Source organism: Rhinoderma darwinii, chromosome 12 (genome assembly GCF_050947455.1).
Source record: "Rhinoderma darwinii isolate aRhiDar2 chromosome 12, aRhiDar2.hap1, whole genome shotgun sequence".
NCBI classification, from domain to species: Eukaryota; Metazoa; Chordata; class Amphibia; order Anura; family Rhinodermatidae; genus Rhinoderma; species Rhinoderma darwinii.
This window is the reverse complement of record NC_134698.1, coordinates 9238810-9258601: the sequence shown is the minus strand read 5'-3', so window position 1 is coordinate 9258601 and position 19792 is coordinate 9238810. Positions and strand designations below refer to the sequence as shown.

Below are 19792 nucleotides of genomic sequence, written 5' to 3'. Positions count from 1 at the left end.
CCTTGAAGGGTTTGGTTGGAGTCCACTGTCACTCACCCAATCTGTTTTAATTCAGGTAAAATCCTGACCGATGACTTTGCAGACAAGGAAGGTCTAGAGATGGGCGATGAATACTTTGCTAACTTGGACCACATTGAGAGTGTGGAGAACTTTAAAGAGGGTTACGAAAGTGACGTCAAGTCGTCTTCTGAGAGCAGCGGGGTAGACATCAAGGATCACGAAGAAGAACGCACTGCTAGTGATGACCAGGAGGAGTCCAACGAGGACAGCTCGGATGATAACTTTGGAAAGAACGAGGACATTACCACCAGCTCCGTGTGGCGGAGTTACGCCACACGCCGGCAAACCAGGGGGCAAAAGGAGAATGGAAATTCAGAGACCGCCTCTAAGGACTCTGCTTTAGTCAGACAAACCAGCCAGGAGGAGAACACGGACTGCAAGCTGCCGGAAGAGACCTCCAAAAATAAGGTGGCTTCTTGGCTGAGCTCGAACACTATGTCAGAGACATTTTTGGACTCTGATAGCAGGTCGTCACTCAAGCTGGCAGAAGCATCTGATGCGGAGAAGCTACAAAAGAAGGAGGAACACGGGAAGGTGAGGAGGATCTGTTGTTGTGTGAGGCCTCATGTCAAAACTGCCTCGACTTTGCAGTCCATAGCCGCCAGGCATTTTCATTTGATTGAAAGTTGTATACTGGAGGAACTGGGCATCAGTCACTTTGTTGCTTCTGTGCTGCAACTTCATTGCCGTGTTTATATCGCTGTTGAATCCCCTGCCCCGCAATCAGATATTATCCCCTGCAGTGGACATTGAAATGAATACACAGACATGCCAGGTCCTCCAAGCTGTAAAGTACATGTAGAAAACCCAGGCATTAGGGCGACCATACAAATATCCATGATGATGCCTTTGTCAAATTTTATCTTATGACCCTAGTCTTTCTAAGCAGCCAGGGCCAGACTGGCCCACTATAGGATCCTCCAGTGGGCCCAATCTCTGAAATAATGGCCCCTAATACAACAGTTCCTGACAGTCCAGCAGAAGAAAAAACCCATCTAGAACGGACTTTGGAGCCCATCACTTGCCACTAGGGTCTATGATCATGCTACCCATTTTATTACAACTGCAGAATGCCACAGTATTTCAATCAGTTGTTCTCTTGGTGGAAAAAAAATCTAATTCCAGAAATCAGATAATACTATATAAATGCAAGGGATTTGATTTGCATTGACACACAGAGGTCCTTATCTAAGAATGTAAATACTGACAAGTGTTGTTCAGTCCGATTTTAGTCCTTTTGTACAGGTTAAAAATGTGAACAATTAACTAAGTACTAAGGTCATAACTAGAGAGGAGCCAGTCGTTTCACCTGACTCTAGTCCATAGTATCCGTACCCGAACACAGAGGGGGAAGCCAGTGCAAGAGAGCTCTACTACACTAAAGACCTGTCAGCTCCCCTGTGTGGTGTAGTATAGAGGAGCTATCAGCTCTCCTGTGTGGTGTAGCATAGAGGAGCTGTCCTGTGTGGTGTAGTATAGAGGAGGTGTCAGCTCTCCTGTGTGGTGTAGTATAGAGGAGCTGTCAGTTCTCCTGTGTGGTGTAGTATAGAGGAGCTGTCGGTTCTCCTGTGTGGTGTAGTATAGAGGAGCTGTCGGTTCTCCTGTGTGGTGTAGTATAGAGGAGCTGTCGGTTCTTCTGTGTGGTGTAGTATAGAGGAGCGGTCGGCTCTCCTGTTTGTAGTATAGAGGAGCTGTCGGCTCTCCTGTGTGGTGTAGTATAGAGGAGCTGTCAGCTCTCCTGTGTGGTGTAGTATAGAGGAGCTGTCAGCTCTCCTGTGAGGTGTAGTATAGAGGAGCTGTCAGCTCTCCTGTGAGGTGTAGTATAGAGGAGCTGTCGGCTCTCCTGTGTGGTGTAGTATAGAGGAGCTGTCGGCTCTCCTGTGTGGTGTAGTATAGAGGAGCTGTCGGCTCTCCTGTGTGGTGTAGTATAGAGGTGCTGTCGGCTCTCCTGTGTGGTGTAGTATAGAGGAGCTGTCGGCTCTCCTGTGTGGTGTAGTATAGAGGAGCTGTCGGCTCTCCTGTGTGGTGTAGTATAGAGGAGCTGTCAGCTCTCCTGTGTGGTGTAGTATAGAGGATCTGTCAGCTCTCCTGTGTGGTGTAGTATAGAGGAGCTCTCCTGTGTGGTGTAGTATAGAGGAGCTGTCAGCTCTCCTGTGTGGTGTAGTATAGAGGAGCTGTCAGCTCTCCTGTGTGGTGTAGTATAGAGGAGCTGTCGGTTCTCCTGTGTGGTGTAGTATAGAGGAGCTGTCGGTTCTTCTGTGTGGTGTAGTATAGAGGAGCGGTCGGCTCTCCTGTTTGGTGCAGTATAGAGGAGCTGTCGGCTCTCCTGTGTGGTGCAGTATAGAGGAGCTGTCGGCTCTCCTGTCTGGTGTAGTATAGAGGAGCTGTCAGCTCTCCTGTGAGGTGTAGTATAGAGGAGCTGTCAGCTCTCCTGTGAGGTGTAGTATAGAGGAGCTGTCAGCTCTCCTGTGTGGTTTTGTATAGAGCAGCTGTCAGCACTCCTGTGTGGTGTAGTATAGAGGAGCTCTCAGTTCTCCTGTGTGGTGTAGTATAGAGGAGCTCTCAGTTCTCCTGTGTGGTGTAGTATAGAGGAGCTCTCCTGTGTGGTGTAGTATAGAGGAGCTGTCAGCTCTCCTGTGTGGTGTAGTATAGAGGAGCTGTCAGCTCTCCTGTGTGGTGTAGTATAGAGGAGCTGTCAGCTCTCCTGTGTGGTGTAGTATAGAGGAGCTGTCGGTTCTCCTGTGTGGTGTAGTATAGAGGAGCTGTCGGTTCTCCTGTGTGGTGTAGTATAGAGGAGCTGTCGGTTCTTCTGTGTGGTGTAGTATAGAGGAGCTGTCGGTTCTCCTGTGTGGTGTAGTATAGAGGAGCTGTCGGTTCTTCTGTGTGGTGTAGTATAGAGGAGCTGTCGGTTCTCCTGTGTGGTGTAGTATAGAGGAGCTGTCGGTTCTTCTGTGTGGTGTAGTATAGAGGAGCTGTCGGCTCTCCTGTCTGGTGCAGTATAGAGGAGCTGTCGGCTCTCCTGTGAGGTGTAGTATAGAGGAGCTGTCAGCTCTCCTGTGAGGTGTAGTATAGAGGAGCTGTCAGCTCTCCTATGTGGTTTTGTATAGAGCAGCTGTCAGCACTCCTGTGTGGTGTAGTATAGAGGAGCTCTCAGTTCTCCTGTGTGGTGTAGTATAGAGGAGCTCTCAGTTCTCCTGTGTGGTGTAGTATAGAGGAGCTCTCCTGTGTGGTGTAGTATAGAGGAGCTCTCCTGTGTGGTGTAGTATAGAGGAGCTCTCCTGTCTGGTGTAGTATAGAGGAGCTGTCAGCTCTCCTGTGTGGTGTAGTATAGAGGAGCTGTCAGCTCTCCTGTGTGGTGTAGTATAGAGGAGCTGTCAGCTCTCCTGTGTGGTGTAGTATAGAGGAGCTGTCAGCTCTCCTGTGTGGTGTAGTATAGAGGAGCTGTCAGCTCTCCTGTGTGGTGTAGTATAGAGGAGCTGTCAGCTGTCCTGTGTGGTGTAGTATAGAGGAGCTCTCCTGTGTGGTGTAGTATAGAGGAGCTGTCAGTTCTCCTGTGTGGTGTAGTATAGAGGAGCTGTCAGTTCTCCTGTTTGGTGTAGTATAGAGGAGCTGTCAGCTGTCCTGTGGTGTAGTATAGAGGAGCTGTCAGCTCTCCTGTGTGGTGTAGTATAGAGGAGCTGTCAGCTCTCCTGTGTGGTGTAGTATAGAGGAGCTGTCAGCTCTCCTGTGTGGTGTAGTATAGAGGAGCTGTCAGCTCTCCTGTGTGGTGTAGTATAGAGGTGCTCTCCTGTGTGGTGTAGTATAGAGGAGCTGTCAGTTCTCCTGTGTGGTGTAGTATAGAGGAGCTTTCAGCTCTCCTGTGTGGTGTAGTATAGAGGAGCTGTCAGCTCTCCTGTGTGGTGTAGTATAGAGGAGCTGTCAGTTCTCCTGTGTGGTGTATTATAGAGGAGCTCTCCTGTGTGGTGTAGTATAGAGGAGCTGTCAGTTCTCCTGTGTGGTGTAGTATAGAGGAGCTGTCAGTTCTCCTGTGTGGTGTAGTATAGAGGAGCTGTCAGCTCTCCTGTGTGGTGTAGTATAGAGGAGCTGTCAGCTCTCCTGTGTGGTGTAGTATAGAGGAGCTGTCAGCTCTCCTGTGTGGTGTAGTATAGAGGAGCTCTCCTGTGTGGTGTAGTATAGAGGAGCTGTCCGTTCTCCTGTGTGGTGTAGTATAGAGGAGCTGTCCGTTCTCCTGTGTGGTGTAGTATAGAGGAGCTGTCAGCTCTCCTGTGTGGTGTAGTATAGAGGAGCTGTCGGCTCTCCTGTGTGGTGTTGTATAGAGGAGCTGTCGGCTCTCCTGTGTGGTGTTGTATAGAGGAGCTGTCGGCTCTCCTGTGTGGTGTAGTATAGAGGAGCTGTCAGCTCTCCTGTGTGGTGTAGTATAGAGGAGCTGTCCGCTCTCCTGTCCGAAGTACAGATATGTATATCTTTTATAAAAGGGTCACTATCCATAGTATATTAGGGCAGTGAAAGGTTCCCCCATAGTGTGATTTCGGAGTGCATACATATAGAGGGCTGTGAGCTATTACAAATTTCCCATAGTTGCCCCCTAGACCTGGCGCAGTGCTCTCAGACACTGGGTATAGACCACATTAGACTTGCAGGGATATCGTATTGTTCAGTGGGGCAAAGTCTTCATCTCTGATCATTGTTTATGCTGTGTCTGAATGAGCTGAAAACTCAGCGCCCCCTAATGATACTGTATGTTACTGCATCTATAGTTTTATATTTATGCCGTCCACTTCCGCTTTTTATTTACACACACACACACACACACACACACACACACACACACACACACACACACACACACACACACACACACACACACACACCTATACATCTCCTCCGTGAAGGGTCATTGGTCTTCTATACATTACAGGGTGGATGTGCTGTGCTATATATACATTATATTTCAGTCTTGCTGTGTACTTTGCCATTCTTAACATTACTTTGTGTTTCCGCACAGGACACCGATGAAGCTGGCAAGCCTTCTGGGTAAGTACAGATGACGGCGCCTACCGGTCACACATATGGAGGGTGATGTTACTTATATTTGGCATCCTATTCTTCTTACACAATTTCTTTGGTCCGTAGGCCGGGGGAAAGTAACAGAGTATACGGTTACAACCCAAACCCAGCGCACCCTCATGGTATCCGGAGACCAGTCAGCAAAACCTCTCTGCACCAGAACAGGCGCCAGTCCAACACACCGACTAATAATGTAAGCAACGCAGGTCACACGCGGGCACATTAACCCCTTAAGGACTAGGCCATTTTTTATTTTATTTTTTCATTTCTGTTTTTTTGCTTCCCGCCTTCCAGGAGCCTCCCTGTTTTTATTTATCTTTCGACCTAGACATGGGCTTATTTTTGGCAAGACGAGTAATGGCGCCATAGAATGTACTGAAAAACGTGGCGTGGAAAAATTATATTCTGTGGGATGGAATGGAGGAAAAAATAGCAATTCGTCCATTGTTTTTCGGGTTTTGATTTTATACCGTTCGCCTTCCGTTCATAGTTTACCGTGATCCCAAAGTTATATCTTCTTTTTTGTTTTTGTTTTTTGCTATTTTTATAAAATAACTTTGCTAGGAAAAAAAAAAAGTCCTAACTTATTTTAATCTTTCCATCAATGGAGCGGTGAGAGGTCTTGTTTGTCGCCGGGTGAGCTGTAGTATTTATGGGTATCATTTTGCGGTACTATGGACTTTTTGACCACTTTTTCTTTCATTTTTTTTGGGGGGGAATCCGTGATTTTGGTGTTTGTGGGGTTTTTCTTAACGCCATTTTCAGTGGGGGTTAAACATGCGCTCAATCAGTCTCCTATAGGGCCCTGCGGGGTACTAACATGGCAGACCCGGCTGCCATGACAATGTATTGGCACCCCGCGGCTTCTAAGCTCGGATCGGAGTGATTTCTGATCTTGGATTTGGAGCGTGGTGTCAGCTGTAATATACAACGGATGTCGGCAGCATATGGCACGATCTCAGCCCGTGAGCTCGCCACATATTCTTTCCCCATTGCTATGACGTGCATGCACGTCTTAATGCGCTAGGTCCCGTTCACACCTACGTCTGTGTTTCCGTTGCGGGTTGTGTCAGGTTTCCGTAATGGTGTCTGTGGTTTTACTGGAAACAATAGTGCGGCACTTTACGCTATTGTGTCCGGTATTTTCAGACTGATTTGTAACGTAGGTCCCAACGCAGATGTGAACCGGCCCCAAGTTTGTATATGCAGCGCAATGACACCATTTACCGTGTCTTTTACGGAATGGGGTATGACAGGTTAGAGGGGATGTGAGGTTTTGACAATCTCATATCAAATGCCCAGTCAGGGGGTTATCCTGCTCAATCATTCCCATATAGATCTTCTCCCTCACGCTGATTTTTATTTCTGTCCTTCAGGAGGTCCTGACATTATCCAGCAGCTCGGAGAGTGAGGTCGGAAGTAAGAAACCCGCTGCCCAGACAAACGCCAACGATAGCGATGACATCCAGACCATCTCATCCGGCTCTGAAGTAGATGAGGACAAGAAGAACGTCACCCCCAACACAGGTAGACTGTCTGTCTGGTGTCGTGCCGCCATCAATGATGTGGAGCGGTTTATAGACACGTGGAATGAAGCCTCAGGATGTGAAAGTTGGGAATAGCCGATCGTCTTTACATCTGACGAGAATAGTCCCTGTGCTGGATTAAGAGGATTTTCCTGATCGCTGATGAAGTTCCCCGGGGTAAGCGCTGGTGCGGGCGACACAAGTGTTCTCACCTGCTCTCTTGCATCGGGGGCTTCATATTGATCCTCAGGAGCCTCCTACGAGCCGGTACAGTAAGTGCATTCCTGGTTGTGTCATCGAGGGACAACGCACCCATGTACTTAATGGGAAAATAATTTTTTTGTTTGTCGTTGGGGGACACCGCACCATGGGTTAGGTCCTTGCCACTAGGAGGTTGACAGTAGGTAGTAGGAAGAGTGTTAGATTCAGTCTGGCATGACAAACTAGTTAACCTTGCAGACATCTGCACTGCGCTTCCTCCACATTCGGTCACACATTCTTATGCTGGTACCCCCCCCCCCCCCACTATATGTGAAAGGTTACCAAAGGGGTGAGCGTGCGAGCACCTGAAGACGTTGGAGAGTATGAGGGGTAGCATTAGCACTGCCCAGACCCCTTCCCCCTGGTCCTATGTTTCTAATTTTTCCCTGGTAAAGCATGGCCTCTTTTTCTATGCTGCAGGGGAGGCCTAAGTCGCTCACCATCACCGCGGTCAGCACTTTGCGGGCCGTCGGTGGGGTTTCATGCTGGGCCAGTACTCCCTTTTCAGTTCAGCGGACCATGATGCCGGGGTAACATTCCAACTTAGTACCCGGCTATTCCCAGGACTAGACCGCAGGTCTCTCTGGAGGTTTCCCCGCCCACATAGCTTTCGTTTCTCCTCAGCCTATCGGCCGCTGTGCTGGCTGCTGCGGGAGTGGGTCCTGGCATTCCCAGTGCTGGCTTTCTATTGGGTAGTATCTCTCTACGGAGCGGGCTTTCCAGTGAGGTGTTTTTTTCCCCTCATGTCCGTCCTTCTCCCATGGCCTATCACGGTCTGCCCCTCCGGACTCCTAAGCCTCTGTCTGACATGACACAGCCCCAGGAGTCCGGTAGGACTGCTCAGTAAGCTGTTTTCCTCTAGGGGGTAATTTTTTCAAGAGGGCTCCCCTTCCACTGACTTGTCTAACTAGAAGAGGCCCCCCAGGATACTGCACTGTTGCAGAATGTGGCCCCCTGGCTGGGCATTGTCCTTCACACAAACCTTAGGAGACCTTTCCAGACTCTCTCAAACTGTGGCCGAGTCTCTGGAACGCCTCCCATCCCAGATAGCGGTCCAGATCACGTAAGAGGCCTAGAAGAGCACGCGACAGGTCCCGATCTTTTTTGGGTTTCTCTTTCTTCCTCTACAGGATCAGTCTGACTTCCCTCGGAAATCCTCTAGTATTTTGCTCTGATTCAAAGTGGGAGCCACTATGTTAGAGATGATTTGTGCTGTCAGGGACACCTTACATGTTAAAGAGACTCTGTCACCACATTATAAGTGCCCTGCCTCCTACATAAGGAGATGGGCGCTGTAATGTAGGTGACAGTAATGCTTTTTATTTCGAAAAACGATCTGTTTTCACCACTTTATGAGCGATTTTAGCTTTATGCGAATTCGTTTCTTAATGCCCAATTTGGGTGTGTTTTTACTTTAGACCAAGTGGGCGTTGTATAGAGGAGTGTATGACGCTGACCAATCAGTGACCAATCAGCGTAATGCACTCCTCCCCATTCATTTAGTCAGCGCATGGTGACACTGGGTTGTTCATTATGTGCTGTCTTATACTGACATATTAACGTTACTGAAGTGTTTAGACAGTGAATAGACATTCCTTCCAGCCAGGACGGGATGTCTATTCACAATCCCGATACTTCGTTAACGTTTCTGTGGTACTTACAGCAGAGCAAGCGAATGTAACCGGAATACCCCTTAACAAGGTATTTGACGCGTTTCGACAGTGTCAGGGCCGCTCCGTGTGGCCTTACCCTCAGAGTCAGACTGGGGACGCGTCCCTTTGACAAGGGGAATGGTAACACCCAGTTGTCGATTTATTCATACATTTCTAGGAGGAATAACAGAGGAACGTCACAATGTAGAGTTTTAAGGAAAAGGTTCCAGAATTGTAGTCTCTTTGGGGAATACATGCCAGGAGAGGTAACAAGTCCACTTTAAGGTTATATTTGTGTTTGTCAAATGTGTGAAAATGGTCCTGGCAGTGAAATGGTTAATGAATGTATACGTATATCTATGTGTATAGGAGTGGCCGGGACTCCCCTCCATTTTCCGTTAAGCTGTCCAACCCTTTAAAGTTTAACCCCATAAATGCTGATATTGCTTTTGGAGACCTCTAATTCCTGTTGTCCTCTCGTTTGTCCAGGCGGGCCGGTGGTGAAGAGACAAGTGGCGGTAAAATCCACCCGCGGATTCGCCTTGAAATCCACTTACGGCATGACAGTAAAGCCTAACATGACGTCCCGTGAAGGGATGGAGGGGGTACTCGGGCGTAGGACGACCCGTCAGTTTTATGATGGAGAGGAATCCTGTTACATCATTGACGCCAAATTGGAAGGAAACTTGGGTCGATACTTAAACGTAAGATGCTGATAGGCTACAAATGTGATACGCTCTGATTTTAGTGCTAGGATTGTATAATTATATATATATATGTGACCTGCAACACAAGAGCATGAACTGTCCCGTGAATGGAATTTGCGTTCCCCCATCGCTACCCCTCCCCCCATTACCAGGACGCTGCTACTTCTATTCATGCAATTCCTTAATATTTTAGATGAGGATTACTAATGGACGCTAATAGTCAGTTTATGTCAGGACCCCTTCATCTCTGCGGACTCATATATATATATGCCTAGTTTGCTTAGGTGGTGGGGGAGATTTGGGGACACCAATAGGACGACTTCTAAGATGTAACCAGTCGCATTGTGTAGCGCAGTGGTCTCCAACTTGCAGCTCTTAATCTTTTCTAAAACGACATCCCCCATCATGCCATGTATTTGGAGACCTAGTGTAGAGGTTTTGTCTACTCCCCCGTTTAATATAGGAGAAAATGATGTACGTTGGACGCCTGCAGTAAAAATATTGTGTAGCCGCATATAAGGCCATGGAGGCTGAATTTCGCCTCCATTGTCTTATACAGCTCCAATATAGGAAACGCGCTCCTCTCTAGTCTCTGTCCTACACCTGTTACGATACCGCCACTGAGGACTTATCCAGCACTTTGTGTCCCATTTCAGCACAGCTGCAGTCCTAACCTGTTTGTCCAGAACGTGTTTGTGGATACTCATGACCTGCGCTTCCCCTGGGTGGCTTTCTTCGCCAGCAAGTAAGTAATCTGCTTATCATCTATAGGCATGTGTTGTGATCTGACACCGAGCTGCTTAAATGTTATCCCCTAACCACGCCCTGCCGCTCCATTCACTCTCTATGGCACTGCCGGAGATAGCCGAGCGCTGTACACCGCTATCCGGCAGTGCCATAGACCGTGAATGAAGTGGCAGTGCGTGTGCTCGCCCTTCTGCTCCATTCATTGAAAGGAACTCCATTCTTCTGATCGGGGGGCCCCCAGTGGTCAGATCCCCCACTGATCAATTTGTTATCACTTACCCTGTGGTTAGGGGATAACAATCCCTTTAACTGTTCTCTTGGGCACATCTAGTCCCCCTATATTACACGCAGAGATTTGTTCCCTTTTCAAGTAGATCCACACCCAGTCTTGGGAAATTAAAGGGATCTTCCCATTTTAGACATTTATGGCATATCCACAGGATATGAAAAAAATGTATGATAGGTTTGGGTGCCACATCTATCGCCTGCATAGGGGTCACCTGGTGAGGCGGCTGCTGCATCTAGGCAGAGAATTATGGAAGCAGTTGAAGCTGATCCGTCGGCCACCTCACCAGAGGAAGTGAGGTTGGGGGACCCCTGTCTAGTAGATAGATGCGGGTCTCACCTCTGGGACCTGCGCTGATAAGACCTTTGTCATATGAACAGGCTATGCCATCCATTTTTGAAGATGGGGGATACCCCTAGAACACGTCTGTTACAGAATATATATTGTTTGTTCATTGATATTTTTGGGATTTAAGGAAACCGGTCACCAATGTAACGTATATTAGATACACCACCGGCTCATTAATGGGCGCTTTGTTTGTGTAGTTGTCCCGTAATTTAACGGATGGTGTTATTCCTGGTGCAGGGCCTGAGTGGGAGATGCAAGAGCCAGGTATATAAAGAACACCTCGGACTCCGTGTCCTGCACTAGGCGGCACATAGTGGGGTCCTTTACTGTACGCTCGCACCTTCCCTCTGGTGACATTTAATAGGACTTGTCTGAATACTTAGCAGGTGACGTGGCTCACTAGGTGGTAAGTGGCCTTAGTAGCACGTGTGTGCTTCGAAACCTAACATTTAGGGTATGTGCACACACACTAATTACGTCCGTAATTGACGGACGTATTTCGGCCACAAGTCCCGGACCGAACACAGTGCAGGGAGCCGGGCTCCTAGCATCATACTTATGTACGACGCTAGGAGTCCCTGCCTCTCCGTGGAACTACTGTCCCGTACTGAAAACATGATTACAGTACGGGACAGTTGTCCTGCAGCGAGGCAGGGACTCCTAGCATCGTACATAAGTATGATGCTAGGAGCCCGGCTCCCTGCACTGTGTTCGGTCCGGGACTTGTGGCCGAAATACGTCCGTCAATTACGGACGTAATTAGTGTGTGTGCACATACCCTTACTGAGCTCTGCTACATCTGAAGATACGGCACCAGTCATTGCAGTGTGCGCTTGTAAATCTAGTCCGCTGCTCTGAAATACATAACGTGTGATTTGTGCTCTGGCAGGAGGATACGAGCGGGCACTGAGCTGACCTGGGATTATAACTACGAGGTGGGCAGCGTGGAGGGCAAGAAACTTCTGTGTTGCTGTGGATCTACGGAGTGCAGGGGCCGTCTGCTGTAAATCCATTTTGCCAAATATCCGATCCTGGTGCTGAAAACTGAACTCTCCACGTCACAGGCTTTCACATAAGTGTTACCCCACCCCCCACAATCAGAACTGTGCCCTGTTTTTGCTGAGGAGAGGAACTTCTTAGTCTTTTTATTTGTAGAGTTATGTTTGGTATAATTTTTTTTTTTTTTCATGTCCAAATAATAAAAGCTAGAATTTAATCCTAGCTAGTCTGGAGTGCGCAGAACAGGCCAAGTGTCAGGGCTCATCCACATGGAATCAAGGATAGGCGACAACCCCAATCCCCAAGCTACAAAAAACCTCTTGCTTTGGAGGGCTCCATGCATTACAGACTTCAATGTAAACTGTGTAATACTGTATTTCTTACTGCTGAGACCCCCACAGATTATAGCGGACCAATAATCGCTTCAGGGGAATAGAATCGGCACAGGGTGGATATTAGGAAGCTGCATCCGGGAACATCTCCTTCCTCCGCAGCACTGGCCTTCCTCTGTTAGGGGTATCAGCTCTACTCACCTCTGCAAAAGAGACGTTGCACCCCCTAGAGGCGGAGGAGTGCTCAGCAAGGCGTCATGTGAAATATATATGTACAGTCTCCTTTATATAGTATCTTATAGGACGAGCTTGTGTGTCAATTGTTTTCACTCCTGAAAGTGGAGCCACTATTAAGGGTCACATACGTAATACCAGTCCACTTCTGCTCGCGTTTATATGCGGTTTGCATCATTATACCCAGGTGGGCTGCGGATCCCCTAGCAGCTGTAAGGAATACACCTGTGTGAACTTGCCTAAGGGCCTGTTCACATCAGCGTTGGCTTTCAGTCGGCGGTTTCCATCGAATGACCCCCCGCAACGGAGTGTCAAACTGAAACCAGCTTCCGTTTCCATTCATCACCATTCTGGAAGGTTTCCATTTTTCCGACAGAATCAATAGCGCAGACTCTTCCGCTATTGATTGTCGTTAAAACGGAAACCTGCCAGAATGGTGACGAACGGAAACCATTAGCAATGTTTCAGTCACCATTGATGGTGACGGAAACTGGTTTGTTTGACTTTCAGTTGCGGGGTTCACCCGACGGAACCCCAACGCTGATGTGGACAGGCCCTTTGGCCAAGACCTTTTTAGTTAAAGTTCAGCCTCTTTCCTCAGATTGAAAGTTGTATGATTTTCCAACAATTTTTTTTTTTTTTTTTTTTTTTGTGTAGAACACTTTGTAGTAATTCCTCAGGGTTTTACGTATCTCCGGTTGTGGTTATTTCAGTAAGAATGTTCATGGTTTACGTCCAGTGGATACATTTTTGCCTATGGTGCTGGGATGGTTAGAAGACACAGCTCTGATATAGTGTAACGAACGCTGCACCCGTGTCCATCACATGACCATGGACAGAATATTATCCATTGAATGTTCCTACTGAACGACAAGCAGAGATCCTAAAAATTGTGCAGAATTGATACAGAAAACAGTATAAAACTCTAAATTATACAAAAAGTGTGATTGAGAATCTGTTCCATTCATCTGCATGGAGTGGCTTCTGCAGCGAGTAGGGGGCCTTAGGCTGGGTGGGTTCCCACAGTGCACATTAAACCAGAATTGGATCCAGAAGAGCGAACCTCCAAGACCTTCCTTCATATATTCTGTTTAGGTTGCGTTCCGTGATTTCAGCTTAAAATACAAGCAAACTCTTTATTTGCTGGAACACCCTTTTAATGCTGGGTTCCCATAGTACAAATTGATGGCTAATCCTCCGGATAGGCAGGCAATCGCTGATTGGCTGGAGTTGAATATTCAGTGAGCAAGAAGAATTGAAGGGGAAACCACACTCTTCCGAGCACTGCACCCCCTTCAAAACAGCTGATCGGTGGGAGTCCTGAGTTTACACCAAAGTTTGACAAAGCTAGATTTGACTTTGACACAGACTGCCAGAGCGGCACCGATATAATAAACTTGGTGCATTTTAGAACTGCCAGGCCCAATGTGTAAGTCTGCCCTATTGTCTATTATAGCGTTCAATGTCGAACGGCAAGCTCCCTCTAGTGGTGGCTGCAGGCATGAACATGAAATCGGTCTATACAGGGGTGATGGCGCTCTGATCCCTATAAGATAAATCCACACCGTATTGGACAACTTTTGATTTGAACAACTTTACAATAAAAGCATCTCAGGTCAAGCCAGAGCCCTTGTTGAAACAGTTTTAGGATATGCATAATGGGCATGCAGCTCCTTTGCAATACCACGCCTATATTTGTCACAGATCATGTAAGACATGGAGATCTTTTTTGAGGGCTTAAGTTTTTATTACATCACAATTTTAGTTCACTGGAAAAATGGCCGCCACTGTAACGAGGCAGACCGGAGGTATGTAATAAAATTATGAAAACAAGATTCCCAAGGTCTAAAAATAACCGATCAGGAGGGAATAAGATTGGAAACATTTGGCTCTGATCGACAAAAGAGATCAAAAACTACTATAATAAATACATCTGCTATTCCATTATTGAGATAAGACAATGAGAATTGAGGAATTAGACAGTGGTTGTGATCGCGTGCAGAATCCGCAATGATTGTCACCATAGTAGAGCGTCCAACATGGCCGATCAGACGTTCAGTTCTTCAGGCAAAGGTTATGAGATGCAGCGATCCCTACCAACCCATCAGGGAACATGCAACAGACAGTGGTTCAACCCATGGAGATGGGTATCAAAACCCAGGACAATGTTGTAATGAGGAGGGTAAGACAACCACCTTCACCGTCCTTATCCAGGTCATACAACTCTCATTCTCCAGTCCAGACTGCAAAGAGATGCGAGAAGAAAGTCATCTCTGGAATGTACATCGCTGGTCTACACTGGGGCAGAGGGCCAGGAGGGCCTATTCCTGTCCACCAAGCAGCAGGCACTATTGGCTTACAGGTCAATAGAGAAGAAGGCTTCATATACTTGTAGGGAATCGTCCTGAATGTCTCTGGTGAAGTTACCGAGATTTCTAGTTTATTTTATTGAGGTAAAAAGATAATTCCATCAACAATTAAAAATTGTCCAGTGGAGAAACTCCAGCCATCCCCGTCCATCGCTTAGACGGTTCTTGAGATGTTGGCAGGTGGTTTCCATAGTGCGGATTAGGGAGAAGGGATCCAGTACTATTTGCTCAGGATATGGCGGGTGAAGCAGCCGTGGGCCGATTCCTGGGTCAATCCGCTTTGTGGTGGTTATTGTTCTGCACTGAATGACCATTGGACACCGCCCCGTTCTTGGTGGGCTCCTCATCATCATCTTCATCCGGAATGTCCGTTTCATCTTTGTCGCTTCTTTCGTCTTGCTCTAGCTGGAATTATAAACCAAGTACAAGTTTACATCACCATTAAGAGAAGAGCGGATCTGTTCCCTATAATCAAACTGGTCACATAGAGAAAGAAGCCGCTGATCGTCTGCCATGTGTCTCACCATCACTTTCCTTTACTACATCCCTCAGGTACTAATTTTGTAGCGCACCCGTCAGTCACGATTTCAAAATCTTGCGGTTACTGTACACAAGGAGTCTGTGCATACCCTCCTGCCAAACCAGCTGCTTGGCACAGTACCCGCAGGGTAAACACAGCCTCCAAGCAGCTACTCAATGTTCTCAGTGGCATGTGAAGCTTACACTAATTTTAAGTGAATCCTAGGCAGACGTCCTGCTAACCCCCACCTATTAATGGCAAATTAAGCCAAAACCAGAATTGGATCCAGCAGAGCAGACCTATATATAAGACCTTCCTTTATCGGTTCGGTTTAGGTTCCATTCCTGGTTTTGGCTTGAAAAATTGCAGCAAATCTGCACTGTGTGAACAAGGCCTTAGGCTGCTCTCAGGATGTGCCACTCCCAGATGGATCACCAGCGTGTCCTATTGTAATTTACATTCCGAGGGGTTGGGGTGTTACATTTGTCATAGAGAAAAAAAATAAAAAATAGTTTTAACCACATAAATCAATAAGAAGCTCCACTAAAATTAATAATGAGGCTTCATGGCAGGGTGTGGTACAACTAAAACCACGTCTTTCAATGCCACCTGTAAACTCCCAATACCTATCCCCATAAAAAAAAAATATATTTATTTTTGCCTTACCTTGCCCGTAAGAAACTTGTGGGCCATGCCAAGTATGAGGTAAGCCCAGAACATGTGCAGACACTGTAGTACCCAGAGCATGGCATTGAAAAAGTAATAACCAAAGAAAGCTGGGTACAGCTCCAGAGGGTAAACCCAGGTACAATGTAAGATCCTGCAGAAAAGAAAAACAATATAAAACAGCATCTAGACAAGAAACGACCCCTCAAGAAATAAGGAGGCGCAAGCACAAGTGGTCAGGATCGGCTTACAATCTCATGTCTATGGCCGTCTTCAGGAGGGTCCGGATTACCAGGACCCTCAGGGCAGAATAAGACCAAGTCCTATTGCGACTAGTAGTCGCCCACAACTCACCAGAATGGAAGGATAATAATTCTCGTGATGATGAAGACGAAAGCGAACACCACAAACAGGTTGTTGCAGGTCTCCTTCCAGCCGGCGTAGTTGAACATCTTTGCAGACTGTAAAAGGGGAGGAAAAAAAATAACTCATTTGAGTCCACTGCAAATCAGCAGAACTGAATGCCAGGATGCCATAGTTGGTGGCACTCCAGGAACCCTGGCAGTGAATATGGACCACGTGTTACTGAATTAGTAGATTTTCCAGACAAGGTCACCACCAGGGGTGCGAAACACATTTTTAACAGTTTCCCTGTACTGCGGACAAAGATATATGCAAGGCGGCCGGGGGGGAGAGATTGGGGGTCGCGGTGTATCACGCCATGGAAAAGGATTCTAATAATAAAATTACAATATTCCAAATACACCCTATATTAAAGCGGACTCTAAATAAAGAAATTCCCTGTCCAGAATATTTTAGTGTGGATTTCCACACTATGTATATAATTACATAAGCGTACATACCTACCTACGCTCATTATATTAAACTCACCCATTACGTATAGACCTATATGCGCACATTCAATATCCTAAGCGTGCTCAGCCCATTTAGTTAGGCTGTGGACTGTGAGAAGGGTGGAGGACAGTGCGGCATGCACATTAAGCCACGACAACTCTCCCTGCTAATGCACAGATATATCTATATCCCCGGAACCAAGCTCAGTACATATATACAGCCCCAGAACCAAGCTCAGTACATATATAAACCAGAACAAATTCATACATGTATACAGCATCAGAACCAAGCTCTGTACATATATAAACTTTTTCTGGTGTATATATGTACTGAGCTTTGTTTTGGTGCTGTAATTTATGTACTGAGCTTAGTTCTGTATATATGTACCAAGCTTGGTTCTGGTGCTGTATTTATGTAATGAGCTTGGTTATGGAGTTGCATATATGTTATGAGCTTCTCCTTTGTGATGTTTATATGTATTGAGCTTGGTTGTTATGATGTATATAACTCCAGAACCAAGCTCAGTACATATATAAAGCATCAAAACTAAGCTCAGTACATAATTACAGCACAAGCACAGCTCTATACAGAGATCATTTGCAAATTCAGTTTAACCCGTCATAAGTTTGTACAGCATAAAACTGCAGCTCCCAGTAGAGCCAGAACGATGGTAAGGATATGCTGGGAATTGTGGTTTCACAAAAAAATATTGATAGTACTGATCTGTCACTAGGAGAATAAACATTTACATTTAGTGACTCACCGGTGACGACTTCTCAGATTGGACTCTTTCTTTTTCTCTTTTCTTTGGTCATCTATGATGACTTCTCCCGGGCACGATCCATTTCTGCAGTTTGAGAAGCTAAAGACATCTGAGCGGCACTTTTCCAAAATTTCCACACCTATAAACAAAGATAAAATTCTCCATGGTGCCACACCCTATGCTCCTAAATATAATAGTATCATACACACTGTATAGTACCCTTCTACTCCGGAGCGCAGTGTATAGTACCCTTCTATTCTGGAGCGCTCCCGAATATAATAGTACTATACACTGCGCTCCCGAATACCAGAGAGTACTATCCACTGCGCTCCCGAATACCAGAGAGTACTATCCACTGCGCTCCCGAATACCAGAGAGTACTATCCACTGCGCTCCCGAATACCAGAGAGTACTATCCACTGCGCTCCCGAATACCAGAGAGTACTATCCACTGCGCTCCCGAATACCAGAGAGTACTATCCACTGCGCTCCCGAATACCAGAGAGTACTATCCACTGCGCTCCCGAATACCAGAGAGTACTATCCACTGCGCTCCTGAATACCAGAGAGTACTATCCACTGCGCTCCTGAATACCAGAGAGTACTATCCACTGCGCTCCTGAATACCAGAGAGTACTATCCACTGCGCTCCTGAATACCAGAGAGTACTATCCACTGCGCTCCTGAATACCAGAGAGTACTATCCACTGCGCTCCTGAATACCAGAGAGTACTATCCACTGCGCTCCTGAATACCAGAGAGTACTATCCACTGCGCTCCTGAATACCAGAGAGTACTATCCACTGCGCTCCTGAATACCAGAGAGTACTATCCACTGCGCTCCTGAATACCAGAGAGTACTATCCACTGCGCTCCTGAATACCAGAGAGTACTATCCACTGCGCTCCTGAATACCAGAGAGTACTATCCACTGCGCTCCTGAATACCAGAGAGTACTATCCACTGCGCTCCTGAATACCAGAGAGTACTATCCACTGCGCTCCTGAATACCAGAGAGTACTATCCACTGCGCTCCTGAATACCAGAGAGTACTATCCACTGCGCTCCTGAATACCAGAGAGTACTATCCACTGCGCTCCTGAATACCAGAGAGTACTATCCACTGCGCTCCTGAATACCAGAGAGTACTATCCACTGCGCTCCTGAATACCAGAGAGTACTATCCACTGCGCTCCTGAATACCAGAGAGTACTATCCACTGCGCTCCTGAATACCAGAGAGTACTATCCACTGCGCTCCTGAATACCAGAGAGTACTATCCACTGCGCTCCTGAATACCAGAGAGTACTATCCACTGCGCTCCTGAATACCAGAGAGTACTATCCACTGCGCTCCTGAATACCAGAGAGTACTATCCACTGCGCTCCTGAATACCAGAGAGTACTATCCACTGCGCTCCTGAATACCAGAGAGTACTATCCACTGCGCTCCTGAATACCAGAGAGTACTATCCACTGCGCTCCTGAATACCAGAGAGTACTATCCACTGCGCTCCTGAATACCAGAGAGTACTATCCACTGCGCTCCTGAATACCAGAGAGTACTATCCACTGCGCTCCTGAATACCAGAGAGTACTATCCACTGCGCTCCTGAATACCAGAGAGTACTATCCACTGCGCTCCTGAATACCAGAGAGTACTATCCACTGCGCTCCTGAATACCAGAGAGTACTATCCACTGCGCTCCTGAATACCAGAGAGTACTATCCACTGCGCTCCTGAATACCAGAGAGTACTATCCACTGCGCTCCTGAATACCAGAGAGTACTATCCACTGCGCTCCTGAATACCAGAGAGTACTATCCACTGCGCTCCTGAATATAATAGTAGCCCAGAATATAGTAGTACTATACACTGCGCTCCTGAATATAATAGTAGCCCAGAATATAGTAGTACTATCCACTGCGCCCCTGAATATTATAGTACTATCCACTGCGCCCCTGAATATTATAGTACTATCCACTGCGCCCCTGAATATTATAGTACTATCCACTGCACCCCTGAATATTATAGTACTATCCACTGCGCCCCTGAATATTATAGTACTATCCACTGCGCCCCTGAATATTATAGTACTATCCACTGCGCCCCTGAATATTATAGTACTATCCACTGCGCCCCTGAATATTATAGTACTATCCACTGCGCCCCTGAATATTATAGTACTATCCACTGCGCCCCTGAATATTATAGTACTATCCACTGCGCCCCTGAATATTATAGTACTATCCACTGCGCCCCTGAATATTATAGTACTATCCACTGCGCCCCTGAATATTATAGTACTATCCACTGCGCCCCTGAATATTATAGTACTATCCACTGCGCCCCTGAATATTATAGTACTATCCACTGCGCCCCTGAATATTATAGTACTAT

At 46.9% G+C, this 19792-nt stretch overlaps 2 protein-coding genes across 6 annotated transcripts in view; one reads left to right on the top strand and one right to left on the bottom strand.

Moving 5' to 3' along the window:
• Positions 1–11875, top strand: part of SETDB1 (SET domain bifurcated histone lysine methyltransferase 1) — a 42217-nt gene extending 30342 nt beyond the window's left edge. For all 3 annotated transcript variants that reach the window (XM_075843744.1, XM_075843747.1, XM_075843746.1), the window contains exons 16-22: positions 56–594; positions 5066–5094; positions 5194–5320; positions 6504–6654; positions 9056–9270; positions 9930–10018; positions 11544–11875. In XM_075843744.1, coding sequence (XP_075699859.1) covers positions 56–594; positions 5066–5094; positions 5194–5320; positions 6504–6654; positions 9056–9270; positions 9930–10018; positions 11544–11661 — 1268 coding nt within the window. In that variant the 3' untranslated portion in view covers positions 11662–11875. The remainder of the gene's footprint in view (positions 1–55; positions 595–5065; positions 5095–5193; positions 5321–6503; positions 6655–9055; positions 9271–9929; positions 10019–11543) is intronic.
• Positions 11876–13942: 2067 nt separating this feature from the next.
• Positions 13943–19792, bottom strand: part of CERS2 (ceramide synthase 2) — a 31046-nt gene continuing 25196 nt past the window's right edge. For all 3 annotated transcript variants that reach the window (XM_075843748.1, XM_075843749.1, XM_075843750.1), the window contains exons 9-11: positions 16129–16235; positions 15775–15928; positions 13943–14993 (exon numbers count right to left, since the gene is read on the bottom strand). In XM_075843748.1, the coding sequence (XP_075699863.1) occupies positions 14859–14993; positions 15775–15928; positions 16129–16235 (396 nt within the window). In that variant the 3' untranslated portion in view covers positions 13943–14858. The remainder of the gene's footprint in view (positions 14994–15774; positions 15929–16128; positions 16236–19792) is intronic.